The 24,883-nt window shown below is 35.5% G+C and overlaps 1 protein-coding gene across 1 annotated transcript in view; it reads left to right on the forward strand.

The window, feature by feature from the left end:
* Positions 1–21,357, forward strand: part of POLI (DNA polymerase iota) — a 24,092-nt gene extending 2,735 nt beyond the window's left edge. Inside the window, exons 3-10 of the mRNA XM_034642697.1 lie at positions 1,732–1,896; positions 5,081–5,233; positions 7,313–7,549; positions 9,777–9,955; positions 10,897–10,988; positions 13,448–13,578; positions 17,212–17,417; positions 19,258–21,357. Of these exons, the coding sequence (XP_034498588.1) occupies positions 1,732–1,896; positions 5,081–5,233; positions 7,313–7,549; positions 9,777–9,955; positions 10,897–10,988; positions 13,448–13,578; positions 17,212–17,417; positions 19,258–20,076 (1,982 nt within the window). The 3' untranslated portion in view covers positions 20,077–21,357. The remainder of the gene's footprint in view (positions 1–1,731; positions 1,897–5,080; positions 5,234–7,312; positions 7,550–9,776; positions 9,956–10,896; positions 10,989–13,447; positions 13,579–17,211; positions 17,418–19,257) is intronic.
* The last annotated feature ends 3,526 nt before the right edge of the window (positions 21,358–24,883 follow it).

Below are 24,883 nucleotides of genomic sequence, written 5' to 3' on the forward strand. Positions count from 1 at the left end.
ATGATTATCTGGAAATGAGAAATGTGATGCTGAAAGTTTCTGGGAGAAAGCAAAAGTAGTCTTTCAGTTATGCTCAACAAGTGTGTGACTATTTAACAGGCTGGTGACATATAGTGGTGAGTTCATATGTTTTAATTCTGTATTAAAACTGCTTTTTTTAGTTGAGGAAGTTATCAACCCTATTTTTTATGTAGTTCACTGATGAATCTTAAATTACAACTTTTGACCCAGAGATTCTATTTTGGGGCATAATCTGATATATCAAAAATCTTTATGTGAAATAACATTTCTTTTTTTTTTTTTTTTAAAGATTTTATTTATTTATTTGACAGAGATAGAGACAGCCAGCGAGAAAGGGAACACAAGCAGGGGGAGTGGGAGAGGAAGAAGCAGGCTCATAGTGGAGGAGCCTGATGTGGGGCTCGATCCCATAACGCTGGGATCACGCCCTGAGCTGAAGGCAGACGCTTAACCGCTGTGCCACCCAGGCGCCCCATGAAATAACATTTCTTTGCCCGGTTTATAATATCAAAATTTTAGAAGCAGATGTCTTACATTGGTGGAGTGGGTATAACTTTTTTCTTCCTGTACATGTTTATATTTTGCATATGTTAGATGAACATTACTTTTTTTTTTTTTTAAGATTTTATTTATTTATTTGACAGCCAGCCAGCCAGGTAGGGAACACAAGCAGGGGGAGTGGGAGAGGAAGAAGCAGGCTTCCAGCAGAGGAGCCTGATGTGGGGCTCGATCCCATAACGCCGGGATCACGCCCTGAGCCGAAGGCAGATGCTTAACGACTGCGCTACCCAGGCGCCCCAGATGAACATGACTTTTACAGTGACAAACGAGTGGTCAACCTGTGTAAAGAGAAAATTAATTAATTTCAGCAATCTTAAGCTACCACTAGTAAACTAGAGTTTTCATAGTCTGTAGATGATCATAATTAAATCATTTTTGATAAGGAAGGGGCGCATTAATGATGACTCACTGTCTAATATTTTCTGCAAATTACTATGAAGAACAGTTCAATAATTACAACATTCATTGGGAGATCTTTAATGATTACTGTAGGTTAGCACTTGTAACAGAGCATTGCTTTATATTCATTGGAAGTTTTCTATCAGAAACCAGTAATTAATTGTACTCAGTTATTTTCATCTGCTTTATTTTTCTGGTGAAACATGGCCTAGACTTTATATAGAGAGAGTTAATTCAGTATAAATTAATCTTGTTTGTATTGTCTGAAAAAAAAATCCTAATAGGATTTTATTTGTATCTTTTTTGCTGAAGACTCCAGAGAATATACTGATTTATGATAATTTTTGTTAAATTTTACTTCATAGAACCTTGATGAATGGAGGCTATTTTATTTTATTTTATTTTATTTTTTAAAGATTTTATTTATTTATTTGACAGAGATAGAGACAGCCAGCGATAGAGGTAACACAAGCAGGGGGAGTGGGAGAGGAAGAAGCAGGCTCATAGCAGAGGAGCCTGATGTGGGGCTTGATCCCACAACGCCGGGATCACGCCCTGAGCCGAAGGCAGACGCTTAACCGCTGTGCCACCCAGGCGCCCCGAGGCTATGCTATTTTAAATGAATAGAGCTTTATATTCTTAATCAAAATAGATTGCATTACAATTTACAATTATAATGTGGAATTAGTACATTTTAAAATGTTTCTTTTATCCTGCTCAGTTTTCTCATAAAATAATTGCTTTTTATAGGAGTTCAGCAGAAATATTTGGTGGTTACCTGCAACTATGAAGCTAGGAAACTTGGAGTTAAGAAGCTTATGAATGTCAGAGATGCAAAAGAAAAATGTCCACAGCTGGTATTAGTTAATGGAGAAGACCTAACTCGTTACAGAGAGATGTCATATAAGGTTACAGGTACAGATCATGGGCAATATACTTCCAGCATTAATTTGTATATAGGATGCTCATTCACTACATGAATCTTTTAATTAGTAAAATGTCATAAATCACTTCTTTTTGCTAATAACTTTTATTTTGAATCTTGCCTGCCTGCTTTTAAAAACATTTTATATAAGAGAGTGGCTTTATGTGAGTAATGTTGACAAAAAAAAATACAGTTGGAAGAAATTTGAAGTCTCTTGTGACTGGTGTTTATATAAATGTGAGAGAAAATGTAAAACAAAATTTGGAAGCGAGAAAATGGAAAGATACAAAAGAAAGTAAAAAATTTTTTTAATTTTCTTTTAAATTTAAATACCAAGTTTATTTATTTTTTTTAATGTTTTTTTATTATATTATGTTAGTCACCATACAGTACATCCCCGGTTTCCGATGTAAAGTTTGATGATTCATTAGTTGCGTATAACACCCAGTGCACCATGCAATACGTGCCCTCCTTACTACCCATCACCGTAAATACCAAGTTTAAATCAATTATGAGGAAATATCTGTACTCTGATGCACTAGCAGTTGGGAGAGGCTTTTGTAATGTTCAATTAACACAATTAAAAACTAGATTTCTTAAGCAGTATCAGCAGAAATAATGGCTATATTAAATTTTTCTGGGATTGTGTGTGTGTATACACACACACACACACACATATACACTACATATTATAGATAAACTTCCCTATTAAGGTTTGGATTTGAATCTTAGAGTTTTAGTAAATTACAGGACGAATGAAAACATATTTGTACTGGCGTATTGCAAATATATATAATTTAAAAATGTATAAGAATCAACTGTTTATCTTTTCTGCTGTTGTTCATGCTTGTTCTTTTATAAATTGTAGCAGTTTTCAGATGAAAGCATTAAATATAATATCCAAAGTCCTTACAAGTTTACAAGAAAAAGATACTTAAGAAAAATGGATGAAAAATATGAAGAGGCGGTTGACAAAAAGAAAAAACGCAATGTCCACAATTATGTGGAAAAAGAATACTCAAATTCATTAGTAACTAGGGAAATTTGAATTAGTAAGATATTATTTTTTGTCCATCACACTTGAAAAAAATAAATGTGAGAGAAAGTAGAAACAAAATATTACACATTTACAAAAAGTAATATAGAAACATTTTTTGAAATTAAAGATACATACTCTGTTTTTTAACCCTGTGATACTACTGGTGGGAATTTATCAAATAGAAATAAAATCATGAGAACATATGTACAAAAGTATTTCTTGTGGCATGGTTCATAATTGGTAAAAATATGGAATAAAAACAAATGCTCATCAGGATGAGAATGGCTAAATTAAGATGGCTACGCGGTGGAATATTATATAGCTATTAAAAAGAATGCATTGGAGCTTTACTGTTTGACTCAGAGAGATATGCCTTGTTGAGCAAACGGCAAGATGCAAAAACGTGTCATGTGTAAAACAATGGCTCAAACCCCTCCCTTTACACATACATATATGTCTGTATATAAACAGGAAGGGAAGCATGAAATGGTGTATACTAGGTTTTTAACATTAATTAACTTCTGGAGAGAACATGGCAGTGAAATGGGAGAAGGGGGAAGAAGGGCTAGCCAAGCAAAGATAAGAGTATACTCTGACAATATCACTTGTGCATCCATGCAAAATTGTATGTGTCTGAATATTAAGAAGTTAATCTTTACACAGAAGAGGTTATACATACAGATGTGCCTCTTGGTGATCTTTCATACTGTTCATACAGCTCTTCCTCATTCTTTTTAATGAGGAGTAGATCAATCAGTATTTAGTATTCAGAGCTTTGTGCATGATTCTGTGTTTAATTTGCTCTTCTGCTTAGTACTTTAAAAATCTTGTCCTTTGTTTTTCTTATATAATATATACTTTTGAAAAAAATTGCAGAAGTTGGTGAGGGAAATGCGAAAGAATCCTTGTATGTGGTCAAACACATTGTAAGTCTTAGAATAGGTAAATGGTTTTCTCTATATAGATTGGAAGTGATTTTTGGTGGTCACCAGGTCACATTGTTATCTTTATTAATTGTTTTCCCCTGATATGGTCAAATTGACATAAATAAAATAGAGGTATTTTTAGTGTTTGTGTAAAAAAATGATCTGTATATACTTTTATTTCTGAGCTTTCATATTATAGCACTTTGAGAACCTATACATTTTTATGTAAGAAGGGGCTAATAATTTGTTTTCTGTCATTCTGCTGGTATCAGGTGATTCAGAGAGAAATGAAAATTCTTCTCAATGATTTCAGAGTTACTAGTTTAATCCTAAAAATAAGAATTGATTGTCCTTTTGAATTTATTTCACATCTTGATTCAGTTCAATTTAGGAAGCATTTACCTTAAGGACAAGGTATTGTGCTAGGTGCTGGACATTCAGATACATGTAAGTCATGATCCGTGTCTACCCTTAAGGAATAAACTGGAAGATAACTAATCGGAATCTTGCATTGTAATATATTTTGAAACTTAAGTGACTTTTCTTTTTGATTCAGTGATAATTCGAAGTTTTGCTTATTTATTTGAGAGAGAAGGAGAGTGCATGCACACTATTGGTGGGGAGGGCAGAGGGAGAGGCAGACTAGACTCCCTGTTGAATGTGGAGCCTGACGCTGGGTCCCAGGGCCCTGAGATCATGATCTGAGCCAGAGTCAGATGCTTAACCCACTGAGCCACTCAGGTGCCCCTGGAACCCTGGAAGTTTTACATTTTATTTGTTTTGTCTTTTTAAGACTTGTGGAAAATACAGCTAGAATATATTATTACTTGTCTCTACTTTTCTAGGCTGACTGTAATTTACTCTTTGGAACCACTGTTTCAAGATCCTAATGAACTACAAGCATTGATATTTAATGTACTACAGGTGTAGAAATTATAGGTGTGGGAGATTGAGCTAAATATATTGCTATAAGCATCTGTCCAGGGAATATCATTTTGGACTGACTTTGTTGGAAAGTACTGCCTTTACTCAAAATGTGGTATAGAAAAAAAAATCCAGTTAATGGAGGACTTAATTAAAGATATTGTGGAAGTGTGAATATATGTAAAACCTTTAACATATTTGACATATTTTTAAGCATTAAATAGTTAAATCCATTTTAGTTGTGACTTTAGTTAACTTCTGCGTGCCAATATTATTTCAATTTAGAGCTGTTGGAAGAATTCAGTCCAGTTGTTGAGAGACTCGGATTTGATGAAAATTTTGTGGATCTCACAGAAATGGTTGAGAAGAGACTACAGCAGCTTCAAAGTGATGAACTTTCAGCACTGACTGTGTCAGGTCATGTATATAATAATCAGTGTAAGTGGATTCTTACTCTATTTAGTAACTAAAAGTACCTCTATTTCCTAATGGTCACTGAATTCAGTGAGTTCAACGAGTTGACTTTATCTTTCTGAAAATTTTATGGCTTTTTTTGGAGGTATAACCATATTTCAGTGATCTGTCTCAAATTACTAAAATTAGGTATTGCTATTCCATATTAAGTAGGCAGAAAGTGAGATTTTGATGACATGTGTAGCTCAGTGCTCTGTGTGCTTTTCATTTCTCTGACACAGTTAGTGTGTTATCATTTTTAAGAGCCATAGCTCCTTAGGTCATCCTTAAATTATAAGAGTTGCCTTAATAATATACTTTTTAGAGTAATTTTTGCTTCTCCTAAAACTGTCTTGAAGCAAAATTTTGAGGTAAACTAAATTTGTGTTTTTTGCCTCTTTTGTTTGTTCCCTTCTGTTCCCCCAGGCATCAAACACTCATGTTGCTCTCTGAGTTCCTGAGTTACTCTCTGTGGAAGCTTGTCCAGGCCTACCTGCCATCTTTTGCAAGCTCATATTCAGTCAGTTTGATAATCTTCACCAGCTCTTAGCAAGAAAACACAATAGTCGGGGCGCCTGGGTGGCACAGTGGTTAAGCGTCTGCCTTTGGCTCAGGGCGTGATCCCGGCGTTATGGGATCGAGCCCCACATCAGGCTCCTTTGCTGTGGGCCTGCTTCTTCCTCTCCCACTCCCCCTGCTTGTGTTCCCTCTCTCACTGGCTGTCTCTATCTCTGTTGAATAAATAAATAAAATCTTTAAAAAAAAAAAACAACACAATAGTCCATCTCCTTCACATATTAAAGTATAAATGACTGATGGTATTTCCAGAGATACTTGCTTTTGAAAATAAGCTTCAGCAAGCCCCAGCGAATATCTATTAGACTTTAAAACATCTTGTAACTCTGCTGGTGACTTCCGTATCATACCACATGGAAGATATGGTACCCTGCTTTTGTATAAGACTGGCCCTGACTTTCTTGCTCCTGGGTCTCAACATATGTGTCCTTCATCCCCCTTTTTTGAGAGCTGGTGATCAGTCTCCAGTCTAGTTCTCTGCCATCCGATACTAAAGAAGAAAAGGGGTAGAGCTACAGTTCTCTTCTAGAAGAGGACATGAAGCTTTTCATGTGTCTTTTGTACCTTCTCTTTTGTCACATATAAGGACTGAATAGAAGAAGGTTCTAAGTATGTTTCTTTATAATTTTTAAAGCAAGTTCAATATTTGTTAGAACATATTACAGAGAGCTAGGTTTTATATCCTAAAAAGAAAATGTCTAATTCTTCATGAATCATTCTTCACAAGATTCTGTTAAAAATTTTTTTCAAACTTACAGAAAAGTTGACAGAGTAGTACAGTGAGAACACTTATTATGCCCTTCCTTGTAGATACACCCATTGTTATTTTCCTACATTTACTTTATCTTGCTCCCTCTTTATTGATCGGTTGGTTGATTGACGAACCATTTAAAAGTAAATTGCAGACATCATGACACTTCATCTGTAAATACTCCTGAGGATAAGGACAGTCTCATAAAATTCTAATACCATTTGAGCGCTAAGAAAATTTGTTTCTGTATAATTTCCCTACACTTTTCATAAAGATCTCTTAAACTATGTACAGATTCAGAATTGTTTTCAGTAGCACATATAGCTTGTGTGTGTAAAGTTTAGATTCAGATCTTTAAAGCTGTAATGTTAGCTCTCTTATTAGTGTAATACTTCTACTTTTATGCTTGCCTACAGTTAAACACCAGTAGAAGTTTTACTAATGTCAGTAGGGATTTTTTTTTTTTATGAGAGATCAGTTTTCATAATCTGTTAATCATTAAGCACTCCCAGGATGCATTCACTATCACAGGCACTGGGAATTCACTTCTGGGAGTTATTTACTTTACAGAATTCCTATGAAGAATGAACGAGATGAGTTAAGTGGCTGACAGTATGGTGGTAGTGGTGGTGGTGGGGGGTTGGATATAGTTTAAGCCCTGTGCCCTTTTTAAACTCATTTGTAAAAAAGAAAATTGTTTTTGTGGTGACTTTTAATGATATTGGCTGTTTTTATAGATATAAACCTGCATGACATCGTGCACATCAGACTACTTGTTGGATCTCAGATTGCAGCAGAGATGCGGGAAGCCATGTATAATCAACTGGGTCTCACTGGCTGTGCTGGAGTGGCTTCTAATAAATTACTAGCAAAATTAGTTTCTGGTGTTTTTAAACCAAATCAACAAACAGTGTTATTACCTGAAACTTCTCAGGTTCTCATTCAGAGCTTGAGCCATGTAAGGGAAATGCCTGGTAAGACATTTATAGTTGAAAAATATACATTAGTTTTATTGTATTTCTTTAAAAATCATAGATACATGTTATTAATTCTTACAGTCTGTATACTTGGCTCTAGGATAAAACCCAAAACCCTGATATTCTCTAGAGGGAATCTGGATTAGGGAACCTATGAAAGTACTTTTCTAGTTTCACCTACTTTTTGTATAGTTTGAATATGATCATGAAAGTTATAACCTGGAATCACGGTCCTTTGTTTCCACTCCCTGCTCCATATTCTTACACCGTACACTGCATCTAAAGAGGGACATTGGCCTTTTACTAGCTCTGCTTTGGGATTATATAGAAAGTATTAGGGCTACAAGGGACCTTCCAAAGCAGTTAGGCCAAGTTCTTATTTTAAAGATGAGGAAACTACTTTTCTTGAGGGTGTTAGTGACCTATTCAGGTCTTGGGGCAAATTTCTGTCTTTGAAGATCAAATATGGTTTTATAGACCACTAATAAGGGATATGTTAAACTTCATTTCTATGGCATTGCTGGGAAATAAGATGTTAGAATTCTGTGGAAGTGAATTTCTAAGGCAACTGAAACTTTAGGTGTCATAACTTCATATTTTTAACCCATGTTTGTATGATTACAAAGTATTTTTTTTAATTATTTATTTATTTATTTGACAGAGACAGAGACAGCCAGCGAGATAGGGAACACAAGCAGGGGGAGTGGGAGAGGAAGAAGCAGGCTCATAGTGGAGGAGCCTGATGTGGGGCTCGATCCCATAATGCCAGGATCACGCCCTGAGCCGAAGGCAGACGCTTAACCGCTGTGCCACCCAGGTGCCCCTACAAAGTATTTTATGCGCTGCCTTGTCTTCATTAATACAGTATATGTTTAACTTGAAGTTTTCTGGTTGACTCTGAGTCTGTGTTCTGAAGACAGTTACTATGTCAGGTTGTAATAAGTTGAAGACTGTATGTATACTGATCATATAAAATTATTACTTGGCTTTACTTTTTGAGTTCTTGTATTAATTTTTTTTTGCAGGTTTTCCCTTATTGCCAAATTAGCAGCTGTCTTTTATTTCAGCTGTGAAAATAACTGACACACTTCTTTAATAATTTCCCTCCAAGGGGTGCCTGGGTGGCTCAGTCAGTTAGGCCTCTGACTCTTGATTTTGGCTTGGGTTGTGATCTCAGGGTCATGAGATTGAGCCCTGTATGGGGCTCCATGCTCAGCATGGAGTCTGCTTTGAGAGTCTCTTTCTCTCTCCTTCTGCCCTTCCTGCTTGTGCTCTTTTTCTCTCTCTCAAATAAATAAATAAAGCTTAAAAAAAATAATTTCTCTTCCACATCCATTGCCTTTGATTTACATCTTTTACTGTGCAGGGAAATCAAAATACTGTAGAATTATTATTATTTTTTAAATGAGAGAAGTAAAGGGGCACTAAATTACCTGCGCATCTCAGGTAAGGTGATGAAGTATGACTGAGTTTTAGTGCAAGAACTTTTGATAGTTTTGCTAATGAGTAGAGTTTTGTGTTTGTTTGCTTTCTGGCTCTTATGTTTGGGATAGTAAATATTGCTAGATATGACTTAGGGATAAAAGTGGATTATTATGTGTGGGAATCAGGTTAGCTAATTAGCACATGCTAATTAATTTTGTTGCTGTAGTAACAGTCTTTCTTTGCATGAATTATAACCATTATTCTTGAATATTTCCAAAGTGTTATGTAACAGGTGGTTATTCTTGAATACTTCCAAAGTGTTACATAACAGGTGGTAAGCATTTCATTTTATCAAGACAGCATTAATTGGTTGTCTCCATATCCATTATGTTGTACTAGGGTTGTGAGATTTTCAAAGTGGTTCATTTAAGAGGTCCTACGCAGAAGAAGGGCGGCCTAATTTTCAGTAAAATTTAATCCTAGAAAAATATTCATTATGGAATTTAAAGATGTGTTTGGTATATATCTGTAATTTTTTTTTAAGATTTTATTTATTTGACAGAGATGGAGACAGCCAGCGAGAGAGGGAACACAAGCAGGGGGAGTGGGAGAGGAAGAAGCAGGCTCATAGTGGAGGAGCCTGATGTGGGGCTTGATCCCAGAACGCCGGGATCACGCCCTGAGCTGAAGGCAGACGCTTAACCGCTGTGCCACCCAGGCGCCCCTATATCTGTAATATTTTAATTAGCTTTATTTTAAGGAGAAAAACTACTGTAACACTGTATTTCTTTTTGTCTAGGTATTGGCTATAAAACTGCTAAACGTCTTGAAGCACTGGGTATCAGTAGTGTGCGTGATCTTCAAACCTTTTCACCCAAAATATTAGAAAAGGAGTTAGGAATTTCCGTTGCTCAGCGTATCCAGAAGCTCAGTTTTGGAGAGGATAACTCTCCTGTGACGCCCTCAGGACCACCTCAGGTACATGATAATGATATTTATTTCAATTGAGTACTGTTTGTCGCATTATTTGAGATAAAGATTTCTGGTTTTAGTACTGTGTTCTTAATAGCTCGTGGGGCTTCTAATTTGCTTACTAGATTAGTATACGATCTCTTTCCTATGAGAAGCTTAATTTATTAAGTCAGCAAATTTTTTTTAAGTACTCTCCCTGCTGGAGCTTCAACTCATGACCCTGGGACCAAGACCTGAGCTGAAATCAAGAGTTGGATGCCTAACTGACTGAGCCACCCAGCCGCCCCTAGATTAGTAAATATTTTTAAATTGGTTATAAGAATTAGTACTTCTGTTTCAAGTTAGCTACCTGGATTAAATATCACTTAATTTTAACAGCCTATATTGCATACATTTGGCGAAATATTTTAATTTTTAAGAAATCTTGTTTTCTGATTAGTCTAATGATTTAGGAAATGGAGACAGGTACAATCAGCTAGTTAACATTGATTTTTTTTCCCTATGTGACAGGCACTTTACTAAGTGCTTTATATACCTTAGTCCATTTAATCTTCACAAAAAAGCTTCGAAGTGGGTAGTACTATTATTTGTTCGTATCTTTTTCCCTCTCTCCTGTTCTTTTTTTAAAGATGAGGATACTGTACTTCAGAAGGGTTAAGTAACGTGTCCAAGGTTAAATTCAGTTTCAAGTGCTAGGAGATTAAGAGCCTCATGGTAATCGTAGAATAAAGCTTGGAGTTGGTACTAGAGCTTTATAATTTTCTTGACTTTCTAGTGGAGTACAATAACTTGCAGATAAACGAGTTAATATAAAAGTGAACTCAATGGCTCAAAGTAAACATGAGAGGGAAATTAGTAAAGAATGTACTGAATATTTGGCATGCACACTCATAACGGGATATGCTTTTTTGGGTTTATGATAATCCCTATTTGTGCTTCTTTGGTAGTCTTTTAGTGAAGAAGATTCATTTAAAAAATGTTCATCAGAAGTCGAAGCTAAAAATAAGGTTGAAGAACTACTTGCCAGTCTTTTGAACAGGTGAGTTTCCATTTTGCCATATCATTCTATATATTCTGTATAAAGTATATGGAAAGTATAGTTGATGTTCTTCTTGGAACTTATAGACTAACTGGAGACTGAACAGTGTAAAGAGAGATCATTTACCATTGAATTTCTCTCCATTATAAACTATTACAAAGATAGTAACAGGTGCTCCTAACTAAATTTAATTCATTCGTTTCCATTAGTCTTAGTTTTAGTAACATTATGGTTATACTGTGGCTCTTAAGGTGCTCATAGTTACTAAGAGGGTTTTATGGCTATCTAGAATCTCTACACCTATAAATTTGTGATGATTGAGGATAGGAAATTATGAAGAGCACCAGTGATGGAGAAAGTAGAAGAACCCTCATTATCTCCTTTGCCTCAGACTATGTAAAAGAAAATGGACTCAGACAAAGGAATAGCTCAGTGGGGCTATGTGTAGGCAGTCAGAGTGTGGTGTGCGCAGGGCACTGGTCTGTAAGTACATGAACGTGTCAGCTGGGATTATGAATATATGAATAGCATAGCATAAACTGAACAAGATGTTTAATTTTCTGATGCTCCTTTACTATCATATATCTGTTTCTCAATGTTCCATAGAAGAGTATTATCTCTTTTCCTCCCATTTCTTTGATTTCTCAAAATAAGGTGTCAGGGGTCTAACTGTTTTGAGTAGCTGTGCTTCTGTAAATGAGGGTCAGATGGCTAACTATGACTAGAGAAAAAGATTTTTAGATGATTCTAAGTCTCAGTAAACTGATGAGGTAAAATTTCCTACAGCTTTACTCTCACGTGCTGTGTGCTTCTCATGTCTTGAGCAGAGCCCTGCAGCTCATCGTTTGCTGCATGCAGCTGGGGCTGGCTGAATGACCCAGCTGCAGTGATATAACTCAGGCTGAGCCTCTGAGTGTGCTTCTGAAACTGGGTCATCTGCTCTGCTTCAGGTGAATGTGAGACTGCTGTGAAATGTCTGGCCATTGGAAAGAGTTCTGCATGTAGAGAAACCACAACAATTTTATAGACTCTCATATTTGAAGCATCAACCCAGAAATGAGGCTAGGTGCTCTAAACCCGTAAATTAACCAACTATGAACTGTTTATCCGTATCTCTGCTTTCCATTCCCTTTCTACACCATGGCCCCTTATTTCAGTGACTAAGATATAATACCATCTAAGTGGCAAAAAAATAATTTTGTTTGTGTGAATGTGTTGTCCCTCTAGTTTAAGCTTGCTTAGAATATAACCTTTACCTGATATGTCTTAATTAATTATAGGAACCAAGTCACACTCTTTAAATTGTATAATGACAATAGAAAAAGTTTAACTGGAAGATATTTAAACTAGTAACATGTTTACAGGAACCGTGTAAGATATTATCTTAGTAAGGCAGCAATCAAGACGTTTTGTGATAAAACAATAAAGAAAAAATTACTTATTATAAAAATCCAAATTTTCCAGTTCAAAATCTTAATTTGATTATGTTAATAATGTACAATATTTTTATCTTGTGTTTTTGATTTTTTAATGTTTTGCCATACATATAAAAAGGAAAATATTATTTTTTAATGACATTTATTCTAGTAATTAGATTTTCTGCTTTTTAGGTGAATTTTCTGTCTCATTGAAACTTTTGTTTTCAGCACTACAACCAAGACCATTTGAGTGTAACACTTTTTAAGATGCATGTATATGTACTACTTAAATATAGTATGTAATTGATCTTTCAAGCTATTGCTCTTATTTGCTGTATAACGGTGATATTACTGTACCTTGGGTCTATTCAGGGAGTGCTTGTTGACAAAAGTTATCTCATTTAAATTTTTTTTTCTTTTTGTAATCTTTTTTTTTTTTTTTTAAGATTTTATTTATGTATTTGACAGAGAGAGAGAGAGCGGAAGTAGGCAGAGAGGCAGGCAGAGGGAGGAGAAGCAGCCTCCCTGCTGAGCAGAGAGCCCAACGTGGCTCCGTCCCAGGACCCTGGGATCATGACCTGAGCTGAAGGCAGACGCTTAACTGACTGAGTCACCCAGGCACCCGTCTTTTTGTAATCTTATTTTTTTTTCCTGTGTAAAAGAATCTCGTTTTTCATGTATTTGCCTCTACCAGTGAATGAGTCCCTTAGTTTCTTAAATTTCCTGCTGATTTTATATGTTGCTTTTAGTTATGTTTGTACTTGGATTATAAAATGGCTTGTTATAATTATATCTTATTTCTGTTCTTTTCCTGATTGCACTCAATTCTGAATGAGGCCTGAGAGCCTTACATTTAAGATTTTAGAGCTTTGGTGCATAGATGTGGTGAAATTTGGGTTATTCAGAGTCTTTTATTACTTACTGCCTATTATCAACCATATTTATAATTGTTAGGGTTACTAAATTGATACCTCTATAGATAAAAAAGTCTTTAGGTAATACTTCTCTAATTCCTTGTTTCTACTTTCTCTTTCCTTTTAGAGTATGCCAAGATGGAAGGAAGCCACATACAATCAGATTAGTAATCCGTCGGTATTCATCTGAGAATCACTGTAGCCGTGAGAGTCGTCAGTGCCCTATTCCATCGCATTTGATTCAGAAGTTAGGGACAGGTATGGGCTAATTTTCTAATAATTTAATTGGCAGGTTGAACTCTTAAAAAAACTTTGAATTAGAAATATGATCCAAAGATGGAGGGTCTTCACAGGGAGTTAGTGAGCTATTAAATACCTTCATTCTATCAGGAATTTTTATAGGAAAATGTTGTTTTTTATTTTTTATTTTTTTTATTTTTTTATTTTTTTTTTTAATTTTTTTTTTTTAAGATTTTATTTATTTATTTGACAGAGAGAGAGACAGCCAGCGAGAGAGGGAACACAAGCAGGGGGAGTGGGAGAGGAAGAAGCAGGCTCCTAGTGGAGGAGCCCTATGTGGGACTCGATCCCATAGCGCAGGGATCACGCCCCGAGCCGAAGGCAGACGCTTAACCGCTGTGCCACCCAGGCGCCCCAAAATGTTGTTTTTTAATAGATAATAAAAATAAAGATGCAGTTAACAGGGTTTCCCAAGTTCAGAGAAAACAAAACTATGATAATGTATTATATGGCACAAGATAACTTCTTTATGGGCATTTAGATTGTTTCCAGTTTTTGGCTATTATGAAAAATGGTGCTGTGAATATTTTCATGCAAGTCATTAGGCAGATGTATGTTTTTGTTTACCTTGGGTAGATTACAAAGAGTGGAATTGCTGGGTTATATGGTAGGTTGAACTTTAAGAAACTGCCGAACCTTTTCCCGAAGTGAGTATAACAATTTAGATTCTTACCAAGAATGTATGAGGATTCCAGGCTTTCATATTCTCTCTCACACTTAGTATTGTCAGCTTACTTTATTGTAGTCATTCTTGTGCCCTTGTAGTGGTATTTCATTTGTTTTGTGTTTGGTTTTTTTTTCTCTCTTTTATGGATAATGCTTTTGGTGTCCTATATAGAAATTCTTTGCTTAACCCAAACATCACAGATATTTCCTCCTGTGTTTTCTTTTAGAAATTTATAGTTTTGGGGCGCCTGGGTGGCACAGTGGTTAAGCGTCTGCCTTCGGCTCAGGGCGTGATCCTGGCGTTATGGGATTGAGCCCCACATCAGGCTCCTCCGCTATGAGCCTGCTTCTTCCTCTCCCACTCCCCCTGCTTGTGTACCCTCTCTCACTGGCTGTCTCTATCTCTGTCAAATAAATAAATAAAATCTTTAAAAAAAAAAAAAAAAAAAAAAAGAAATTTATAGTTTTAAGCTTTACGCCTAGACCTACTTTGAATAAATTTTTGTGTATGGTGTAAGATAAGAGGCTTAGTCATTCTTTTGTATATGGATATCCAGTTGTTCCAACAGAATTTCTTAAACAGGTTATTCTATCTTGAATTCTCATGGCATCTTTGTCAAAAACTGATTGACTCTAAAGAAGTTATTTCTTGATTTTCTTATTTCATTGATTTATGTGGTTATCCTTATACCAGTTCTGCCCTATCTGATACTTTGTTACAAGTTTTGAAATTAAGTAGTGTAAGTTCTCCAGCTTTGTTCTGTTTTGAAATTGTTTTGGCTATTTATGGTCCTGGGCTTTTGTTTGTGGGAAGATTTAAAATAGGAATTTGATTATTTATTTATTATAAGTTTATTCAGATTTTCTATTTCTTTTGAGTCAGTTTTGGTAACTTATCTTCTAGGAATGTATCCATTTCATTCAAGTTGTCTAGTTTGTTGGCATGAAGTTGTCAATATTCCCTTATTATCCTTCTAATTTTTGTAGGATCTATAGTGATGTCTCCTCTTTCATTCCTGATTTTGGTAATGCATGTTTTTTCCTTTTTTCTATATCATTCTAGTAAAGGTTTATATGAGTGAGGCCTCACTTAAAGGTTTTATTGATCTTGTTCTAAGATCCAACTTTTGGTGTCATTGATTTCTCTGTTGTTTTTCTACTTTCTATTTCATTTATTTCTGCTCTTTGTGTTGCCTTCTTTCTGCTTGCTTTAGTTTAATTTGCCTTTTTCCCTCTGGTTTTTTAAGATGGAAGCTTCCATTATTTGTTTTGTACTTACCTTATTTTCTAATAGTTCGAGTTTAAAGTTATACATTTCCTTTTAGTGGTGCTTTAGCTGCATTCCATAACACTTTGTTGTATTTCCTTTTCATTGAGGATCATTTCTAATATCCCTTGTGATTTCTTCTTTGGCCCCTAAGCTTATTCAGAAATTTGTTGTTTAGTTTCCAAATATTTGATGTTTTCCCAAATTTCATTCTGTTGTTGATTTCTGCTTTAATTTCGTGTTGATCAGAGAACATATTTTGAGTAATTTCCTAAGCGGAAATCAAGAGTTGGAGGCTTAACCCACTGAGCCACCGAGGTGTCCCTTTAGTTTTTTGAACATATCTATAGAAGCAGCTTTGAAGTCTGCTAAATCCAACTCAAAGTCAATTTCAATTGACTGCTTTTTGCTCCTGACTCTAATCACACTCCTGTTTCTTCACGTATTATATTTTGTTGAAAAGTAGACATTTTAGATAATGTATTCTAGCAACTCTGGATTTGGATTTTCTTCTTGTGGGCTTTTTTTTTTTTCCTTTTCCTTTTCTAACTTGTCTGAACTTAAGCTGCAGAATCTACCTCCCCTGTGATGTGTAGCCTCTGATTTCTCTGCTTAGCTTTTTTTTTTTTAATTTTAATTTTAATTTTTTATTTTAGCTTCTGAGGTTACCCCTGTGTCTGCCTAGTTTAGTGGTTATCCAATGACTGGTCAAAGCTTTTGCTCAAATGGTAGAGCCTGAAAGGCTTGTGCCTTCAGATAAGTGCATGGGTTGGAGAGAGCTTTCAAAATTTAGGCCATTTTCAACTCTGCCTTGGCTTTTATTTTCTGTAGCCCTCTTGCATCTTCCATGTATGCTTGTTGCTGTTCCAGTCAGTAATGTGTAGAGAGCTTGGGCCCTCTCTCCCCTCCCCTCCATGTGCACACAGTCTCCCAGTCAGCTGGGGTTATGAGGAGAGCTTATCTGATCCCTTTGTGGTTCTCTCATTTCCAGATCTCCTGGTTAAATTTGTGGCTCGTCTACTGATTTTTCACTCAATCCAGCCACAACTGTAACCTCAGGCTAGAGAGCTGTGTGATTTCCCCACTTGTTACCTACCAAGTTTATTCACTTTACCAGAAACTCTGCTGGGTATGGGCTTTTGCCCTCTGCTTCAAATCAAGTCTGTCCTTTCTGGCAGCAAAGCTACTGGCTCTCACAGACAGTCTCACCCTGGCAGGACTACTGCATAGAAGAAGATACGAACAACCCCAGCCAGTAAGGCTGCTGTCTCCTCCTTTCTCATCTAAGTTCTACTAGCTTTTATAAATCAGTGCTTCTCAATTTATTTGCCTTTGGTCCATTTTCAGATCCTCAAAATGGTTGTTTTTGACAATTTTGTCCAGTTTTATTATAGTTTTGTGGGGAGAAGATTTTTTGACCTGATCACATTCCCATAACCAGAAGTCCCATATTTCAAATCATCTGAAAACTTTAACTCATTTGGCATTTAGTATTAGTGTTGAGATTGTCCCGGCGTAGTATATAATGGCAGGATATTCCAGTGATATTTCTTTGGGATTTTAACTTCTTAATCTAAGCAATATAAATTATATTGAGCTTTTAATATTAATTATGTTATAATGTGCTTAGATATAGTCTTCTCAAACATTTTGTTTAGGAAATTGTGATGTGATGACCCCAATGGTTGATATACTTATGAAACTTTTTCGAAACATGGTGAATGTGAAGATGCCGTTTCATCTTACCCTTTTAAGCGTGTGCCTCTGCAACCTTAAAACATTAAATACTCCTAAGAAAGGGACTATTGATTATTATTTAACACCATCATTATCAACAACTTCACGGTCTGGCAAGCGCAGTTTTGTAAGTACACTCTTCTTGGATTTGTGTAGTTAAATTACAAATCTAAGTTTGTGTTCCATTGGTACAATTTAGAGATCTTTTGGGTGAGTGTTTGAATGACTTATTTGTGTATGTTACCTCTCATATTATGGTTGTCAGCCATAAGTGTACTGTACTGTGCTCTAAGAAGGAAACATAAGCATCACTAGATAAAGAGAAGACTGTTATGGAGGTTCCTTGTTTTGGAAGTGTTAAAACATTTTATAGCAACAGGAATATGATGATTAGCTAATAAATGTGAAAACATTTCTAGATACTGGAAATAAAAATTTTTTGTCTGTTAATTTATACATAAACTACCAGCATCCCCCCAATGTTTTTTTAAAGTATTTAAATTTTCTTGGTTTTGAAATTACACTGAATTTTGATAGCAAGATTGATATAATCTGACTACTCATTCTACAATTGTAGAAATTAAGACTGTGGCTGTAGAGAAGCAAAGGCCAGTCATATTTTCAAGTGACTAAAACAAAACCTTATATATATGGCCATTTAGCAAACCTGTAGTTACTAAATATGGGATGCTTTAAAAAATAATCATATTTTACTAAATTGTGCTTGCCTACAATCAGCTCTTAATTCAAAATGTTTTTATTATTTTAATGTTTAATCAGAATAATTTCAGTAATATTTTCATTTATTTCAGTTTAAAATGAGAACAGAATACTGTTATAGAAATAATCAGTGTCCTCTTCTTTTTTTTTTTTTTTTTTTAAGTTTTTTTTTTTTTTTTTGACAGAGAGAGACAGCCAGCGAGAGAGGGAACACAGCAGGGGAGTGGGAGAGGAAGAAGCAGGCTCACAGCTGAGGAGCCTNGCGGAGAAGCCTGATGTGGGGCTTGATCCCAGAATGCTGGGATCATGCCGAGCCGAAGGCAGACACTTAACGACTACGCCACCCAGGTGCCCCTGTCAGTGCCCTCTTCAAATTACTTTTTTCCTGTAGCCCTTTTTATTCCCTTTATTAACTGAAATTTTAAAAGGAGTTTACTTTTTACCTCTAATTTGGTAGAATCAGAATTATAAATCTTTAATTTATAGTGGTATTAGAGAGGTAAACATAAGCAAAAGTACCTTGTACATGTGGGCATATGGTAAATACAGTGTCCCAGATCTCTTCTCCTTTGACTTTTTTTGCAGTTACTGTTGTGTTGATGTTTCCTGAGTTATATTTGATTGTGTATACATTTTCATGGTGCTTAAAACTAGAGGGAAAATTTAAATGAGAAACTTTACATAGAAAAATTATGCAAATTAGAACTGAAAGTGTTCTTAAATTTTTATTTTATGTAAATATAAACAGCATTATAACTTCATATTGATGTAGGATTTTTACCATAGAAATATATTTTTTTCTTTCTGTTAATAAATGTTATACTTCAGAATAAGGATATTGAGAAAACCAGCCCATGATGCTCTATGCATATATACATATTTTTTAGATACCTGTAGGCGAATCATTTACTTTTCTAGGGTACCAATCCTTTATTCACGGAATTATAAATTTGAAAACACGATTGTTAAGGTTACTTTCCAAGTTTCTAAACACATACCTATCTTCTGGCTCAATGCTATCTAGGAAGGAAACCTCTCCCTAGGATAGTGAATAAAAATGCACACAATAGTGTGACTAATTGTGGTGGATTTATCATCTCTAGTTGTTTGGAACTGGCCAAAAGGAATGAAATTATTGAGTAGGTTAGAAAGATGTTGGTCAGATAATGGCTATAGTACTCTTCAGCAGCATGAGTATTTAAAAGATATCAGATATCTTAAATTGCTCTGTTATTCTTGTGTTCTAGAAAATGAAAGACAGTCATACAGAGGATTTTTCCAAAGACAAAGAAACAAATTGGGATTTTCTACCATCTGGAAGAATTGAAAGTACAAGAACTGGGGAGGCTCCACTAGATACTAATATTTCTAAAGAAAAAGACAGTGATGAATTCCCACTCTGCTCACTTCCTGAAGGTATTGACCAAGAAGTCTTTAAGCAGCTTCCAGTAGATATTCAAGAAGAAATCCTTTCTGGAGAATCTGGAGAAAAAGTTCAAGGCAAAGGAAGTTTGAGTTGTCCATTACATGCCTCTAGAGGAGTATTATCTTTCTTTTCTACAAAACAAATGCAGGATAGTCCCTTAAGTCCTACAGATCATTTATCCAATAGTAAACAGGTATCGTCTGTGTCTCCCTGTGAACCAGGAACATCAGGTGTAAACACCAGGAGTTCCTCTTCTGCATCTAGCCAAAAGGATTATTCACATTATGTAGACAGTAGATTAAAAGATGAACGAATGAGTCAAGGACCTAAAGAATCTCAAGGATTTCATTTTTCAAATACAAACCCTGCTGTATCTATTTTCCATTCATTTCCAAATTTGCAGAGTGAGCAGCTGTTTTCCAAAAACCGCACTACAGATAGCCATAAGGAGCCAATAGTGACAGTCTCTCATCATGAAAGACTTAGAGAAAATAAAGAGCAAGATTCTAGTGATGAGAAAATTACCTTTCCTTCTGACATTGATCCTGAAGTTTTCTACAAACTACCAGAAGAGGTACAAAAAGAACTGTTGGCAGACTGGAAGAGAGCAGGGTCAGATTTCCCTATTGTACATAAATAAGCATGTTCAGAAAAAAGGTCTAGAAAGCAAAGGAAAGGCCATTGTTCTCAGATTTAGCTGTTTATTAAGCTCCTCTAAATTAAACACTAATAGATATTCAATAATGTGGAAATTCAATATAAAATGTTCTAGAGAAAAGCAAGTGTAGTTATGGGAAGTAAATTCTGGCACAAAGCATAAAAATATTCATAACAGAAGAAATAATGTAAAATTATCTTATTTCTAAAGCTATTTTATATTGCTTTTCAACAAAAAGAATATCATGGTTAGTATTTTACATTTCCCCAAAGTGGGGGGGGGTGAGGGGAAGATATATACATCTATATGTAAAAAATAGACTAGCCAAATCATTTCTATGACATAGCAAAGAACAGTTTTTTTCCTGTGAAATGTGGAATGGCTCAAGAAATTCAGCCCATTAGGAAATTTCCAAATAAGAAATTATTCTGCCAACCACTAAAAATACAGATATCTTTGACTGAAGTACTATGTACCATTTAATAAGTTGATTTTTAAAAAAATACCAAAACAACATATATCCAGTTAATGCTTCTGAGTACACCAGAACCTACTACAATGCCTAGTACATAAAAGGCACTCAGTAAATACCAAATGAATGGTGTGTCAGGGGCCGGGTGGGAAGTTGGGCAGGGGAGTGTACATGTTGTGGAGAACTAGAAGGAACTCTCCATCCAGGTAGATTAAGGGAAGGAAGGATGGACACCAGAAAGGCAGTGTGATAGGTTTTTAAGAATGCTAGGTAATGGAAGAAGTCCATTTCCTTCTGGCTAGTCCGTGTAGGGTTTTAAAGTAATGATTAGATGTTTTTGCATCTTCTTATTTTTGGAGATGAGATTAGGTATGTCATATCCACAACAAATACACACAATTACTAAATCAATAGGTGTTCTCTTTTTCCCATTGTTAATTGCCTTCACCATTTGCCTGCAAGGTTAAAAATTAGGTATAAAGTTGTGGACATCTTACAATTTGCAAGATGTAAGTTTCTAGAACACACCAAAGTGTATCTCAGCACTGATTCAGAAGAGTCCTGTCCTCGAGTTCATAACCTTGCAAATATAATCTAAAGAAAAGATGATAAAAACAACGTATACAAATGTGAATAAAGAGTAATGGAAGATACTTTCTTTTAGGTAAGAAGTTTTAATTTAGTTTTAGATTTCTTGAAATTTGAAAATTTCCTAACCAAGGATTTTTATTTTTTATTTTATTTTTTTTTAATTTTTAAAAAAGATTTTATGTATTTATGTGACAGGGAGAGAGCTATCGAGAGAGGGAACACAAGCAGGGGGAATGGGAGAGGAAGAAGCAGGCTCCTAACAGAGAAGCCTGATGAGGGGCTCGATCCCAGAACGCTGGGATCACACCCTGAGCCGAAGGCAGACACTTAACGACTGCGCCACCCAGGTGCCCCCCCAACCGAGGATTTTTAACAGGGAGTTTGGGGTTATCAAAAACAATAACTTAGAGCAAGAACATCAAAAGTTATTCACATGCAAATATTTAGTACTCTGGGTCAAGGACTATGGAATTTTCTACATGTAGTATACTGGTAAACTCGCTGATAAAAACGATATATTTTTTAGATAATACATTAAAATTTTTTTCTAATAATCCTTGTATTATTTCAGCCAGAAAATGTTAAACAGGAAGGTTTAAAAAAAGGTTAAGGGTAAAACAGTTTGGGCCAGTTTAAAAAGAGAATAAAATAGTAGTTAAAATAAACTAGTAGTTAAAAGTGAGAATGCAGTGGGTATTATCGCAGCCTTGTTACTTATTCTATGGCTTTAAGTTAGCCTTTTACTATCTTCGTGCCTCTGCATTCTGACTTTTTAGTTCATCTTTTATTTCCATCTCTTTTTAATCCTTGTTATTTTCCTTTGGTGTTCTACAGATTTACTGTGATGTTTGGAGATGTGAATTTCCTTTTTATCCTTAGTATATGTTGGCTTCCTGTTTTTTTCAATTCATGTGAGTTCCGTAAAACATTTGGCCACTGGTTCTTCAAATATTGCTTTTCTATTCTTGTAGGACTCTCATTGCACAAATGATGGACATTCTTATTCCATCCTTTATGTCCCTTAATCTCATAGTTTTTGTCATCTTGTTTATCTGCTACATTTTGTTTAATTTCAGCAGCTCTGTCTCTTGTTCATTAATTTGTTTTTCAGCATTGATCTGTTTAAAACACTAATGATGGTTTTAATTGTAATAATTATATTTTTCATTTGATTCTTTTTCTAATCTTCCCGTTTATTCATTATAGCCTTTTATTATAGCCGTTTCTAATTTTTAAAAACTCATAAATATTTCGTATTCTGTTTTTGATCATTTCAGTATTTTAAGTCTAAGTTTTTGGATATTGTCGTGCACCTGTCGATTAGCCTGTTTCCTTGAGTGTGTGGCTGAGCTTAGTCTGTGGGAAGACAAAGGACCAAAATTGTGCATGCTTCCCTTCAGATACGATTTGCATTTGCTTCCAGTGAGTCAGTACGAACCCATTTGGTATCACTGTAGCCCCCTGAAGGATTCCTTCCTGAATGCAGTTGTCTTAGTTTGTCTTATTTTCAGCTCCCTGACCTTGCTACAGTCCCAAAGTTTTATCTCCAAAGGTCGATTGCAGGCATTTGCTGTTAGGGTGAATCCCACCTTTCACGTTTGCGTTTTGCCTGATGCTTCCTGATCCTTTCCTGCTTTTGTTTCAGCTCAGTTTTTTTCCCCCTGTGATTGTAGGGGATTGGACCTGGAGATTTCCCTTATACAGTTTTACCAACAGTGAATTAAAAAGTCTGTTTTCTTTGCAATCTAGTATTTTGTTTTGAAGGAACTCTTAAGAGTATTTGTCCCACCATAGTGCAGAAGTGCAAATCTATTTGGACTTATTTTTTCCATATTATTTGTGCTTTGTTTTTCTCTTTTTCTGTGCTATGCTTCTTTCCCATCCTTTTTCTCATCTTGTTTTTTAATTACTTGAATTTTTTAAATATATTTTTCCTTGACTGATTTGAAATGTAAACATTCTAAATACTTTTGATTACCCTTAATAATTTAACGTGCCTAACATCCAAAAATGGTAAATATATGTACCTTCTTCCAAACAACATAAAGATGTTAAAACTTGTTAATTTTAGTTCCTCTAGTTCTTATTGACCTCCAAATTGGATATTATTAATATTTTATGGAGTTATTGTTTAGGTTTGCATGTATGATTATCTGATTATCTTCTTTTTTTGGCTTACCTTTTTTTTTTACTAGCATCGCAAACATTCATTCCTTCAAAGTAGAATTCACTTTCTGAAATTATTTCTTTAAAATTGTGGATTTTGAGCTGACTTCTTTGGCCTGTTACTTTTATCTTTGGAGATCTGCAGTTTTTATTACATGTCTAGCTACAGATTTCTATTTATCATGGTTGGGATTTAGGTGCTTTCAAATCTGCAGGTGTATAGCCTCATCAAATCTGAATTAATTTCAATATTTAAAAATATTTTGTTGTGAAATTTATATGCAGAAAAGCGCATAAGTAAGTTAATGGGTAATTATAATCAACAACTATGTAACTGGGTCAAGAAATAAAACATATCAAGTGATCAGGAAGTCCAGAGGTTTAATTCGTTTGTTTGTTTTTGGTTATGTAACTGAACTCAAGGGGTTCACTGTTGGGGGTACGTCACACTGAACACAACCAAAGGAAATGTTGAAAGCTAAGAACTTTTTATTGCTTGTTACAAGTAAGAAGATAGGGCTTCATAAAGAATTGTCTCACCATGCTGTTAGTGCAGGAAGCTTTTATTCAGTGTGAGGGTGGGAGCAGGGAGCTTGCACAGGCCCTTTTGGTTCAATGGCCCACGCCTAGCATGTCAAGGGGTAGTGCATACATCATATGTTCAAAAAATGGCAGAAAACTCCACCCATAGAAGGAGATCTTAGTATTAAAATGAGCTAAAGGTAACTTTAGGACAACTCGGGGGCTTCTGCCCTGGTCCTCCTCAGCTCCAGTCCAGCTCAAACTAGCTCAGATATGGGGCTCTCAGATGAGACACACCTAACAACGGGCTATCAGGAGAAACACCTAGTTGAGCTTCTATTTGGCTGGAACTGTTGGGTTGGCAAAACAAAACACATTCCTTCCCTGCTTTTGTCCCTTCCCCCTCCTCCCTTCTGCTGAGAGCTTTCAGCTCCCTTTGAGTAACTTTCTGTTGCTTCCTAGCTAACAGTTGTGTGTGTGTGTGTTTTTTAATTTAGATATAACTGACATATTATTTCAGGGGTACAATATAATTATTCAATATCTGTATATATTGCAAACTGATCACAGTAAGTCTAGCATCTGTCACCATTCATAGCTACAAAATTTTTTCCTTGTGATGAGAACTTTTAAGATCTAAGGAAGTCCAGAGTTTTTCTTAGGGTTTCATCATGTTGGGAGGATTTTAGTAAAGCATTGACCTTGTGGTTAAACTCAGTCTCTAATTCCCCAGGCTCCTACCCTCCCAGGATGTTAGGATGGCTGTCTCAACATTCTAATTAGGTGGTGGTCTTTCTGGTGTGGGCTATTGCCATCCTAAGCCTTCCTGTTGGCATAAACTATCTAGGGCCTCCCCATGAGTCACTTCACTAGCATGTACCATGATGAATAAAAAAGACACATTGTTTGGGAAATTTTAAGGATTTTAGGAACTCCATGCCAGGAACCCTGGACAAAGACCAGATAAATTCTGCAGAATATTTTGAAATATGCCTTGAAATGTTTTATGACCCCAAATGTGCCCTACCTTAGTAAATG

Source organism: Ailuropoda melanoleuca, chromosome 14 (genome assembly GCF_002007445.2).
Source record: "Ailuropoda melanoleuca isolate Jingjing chromosome 14, ASM200744v2, whole genome shotgun sequence".
Lineage (NCBI taxonomy): Eukaryota > Metazoa > Chordata > Mammalia > Carnivora > Ursidae > Ailuropoda > Ailuropoda melanoleuca.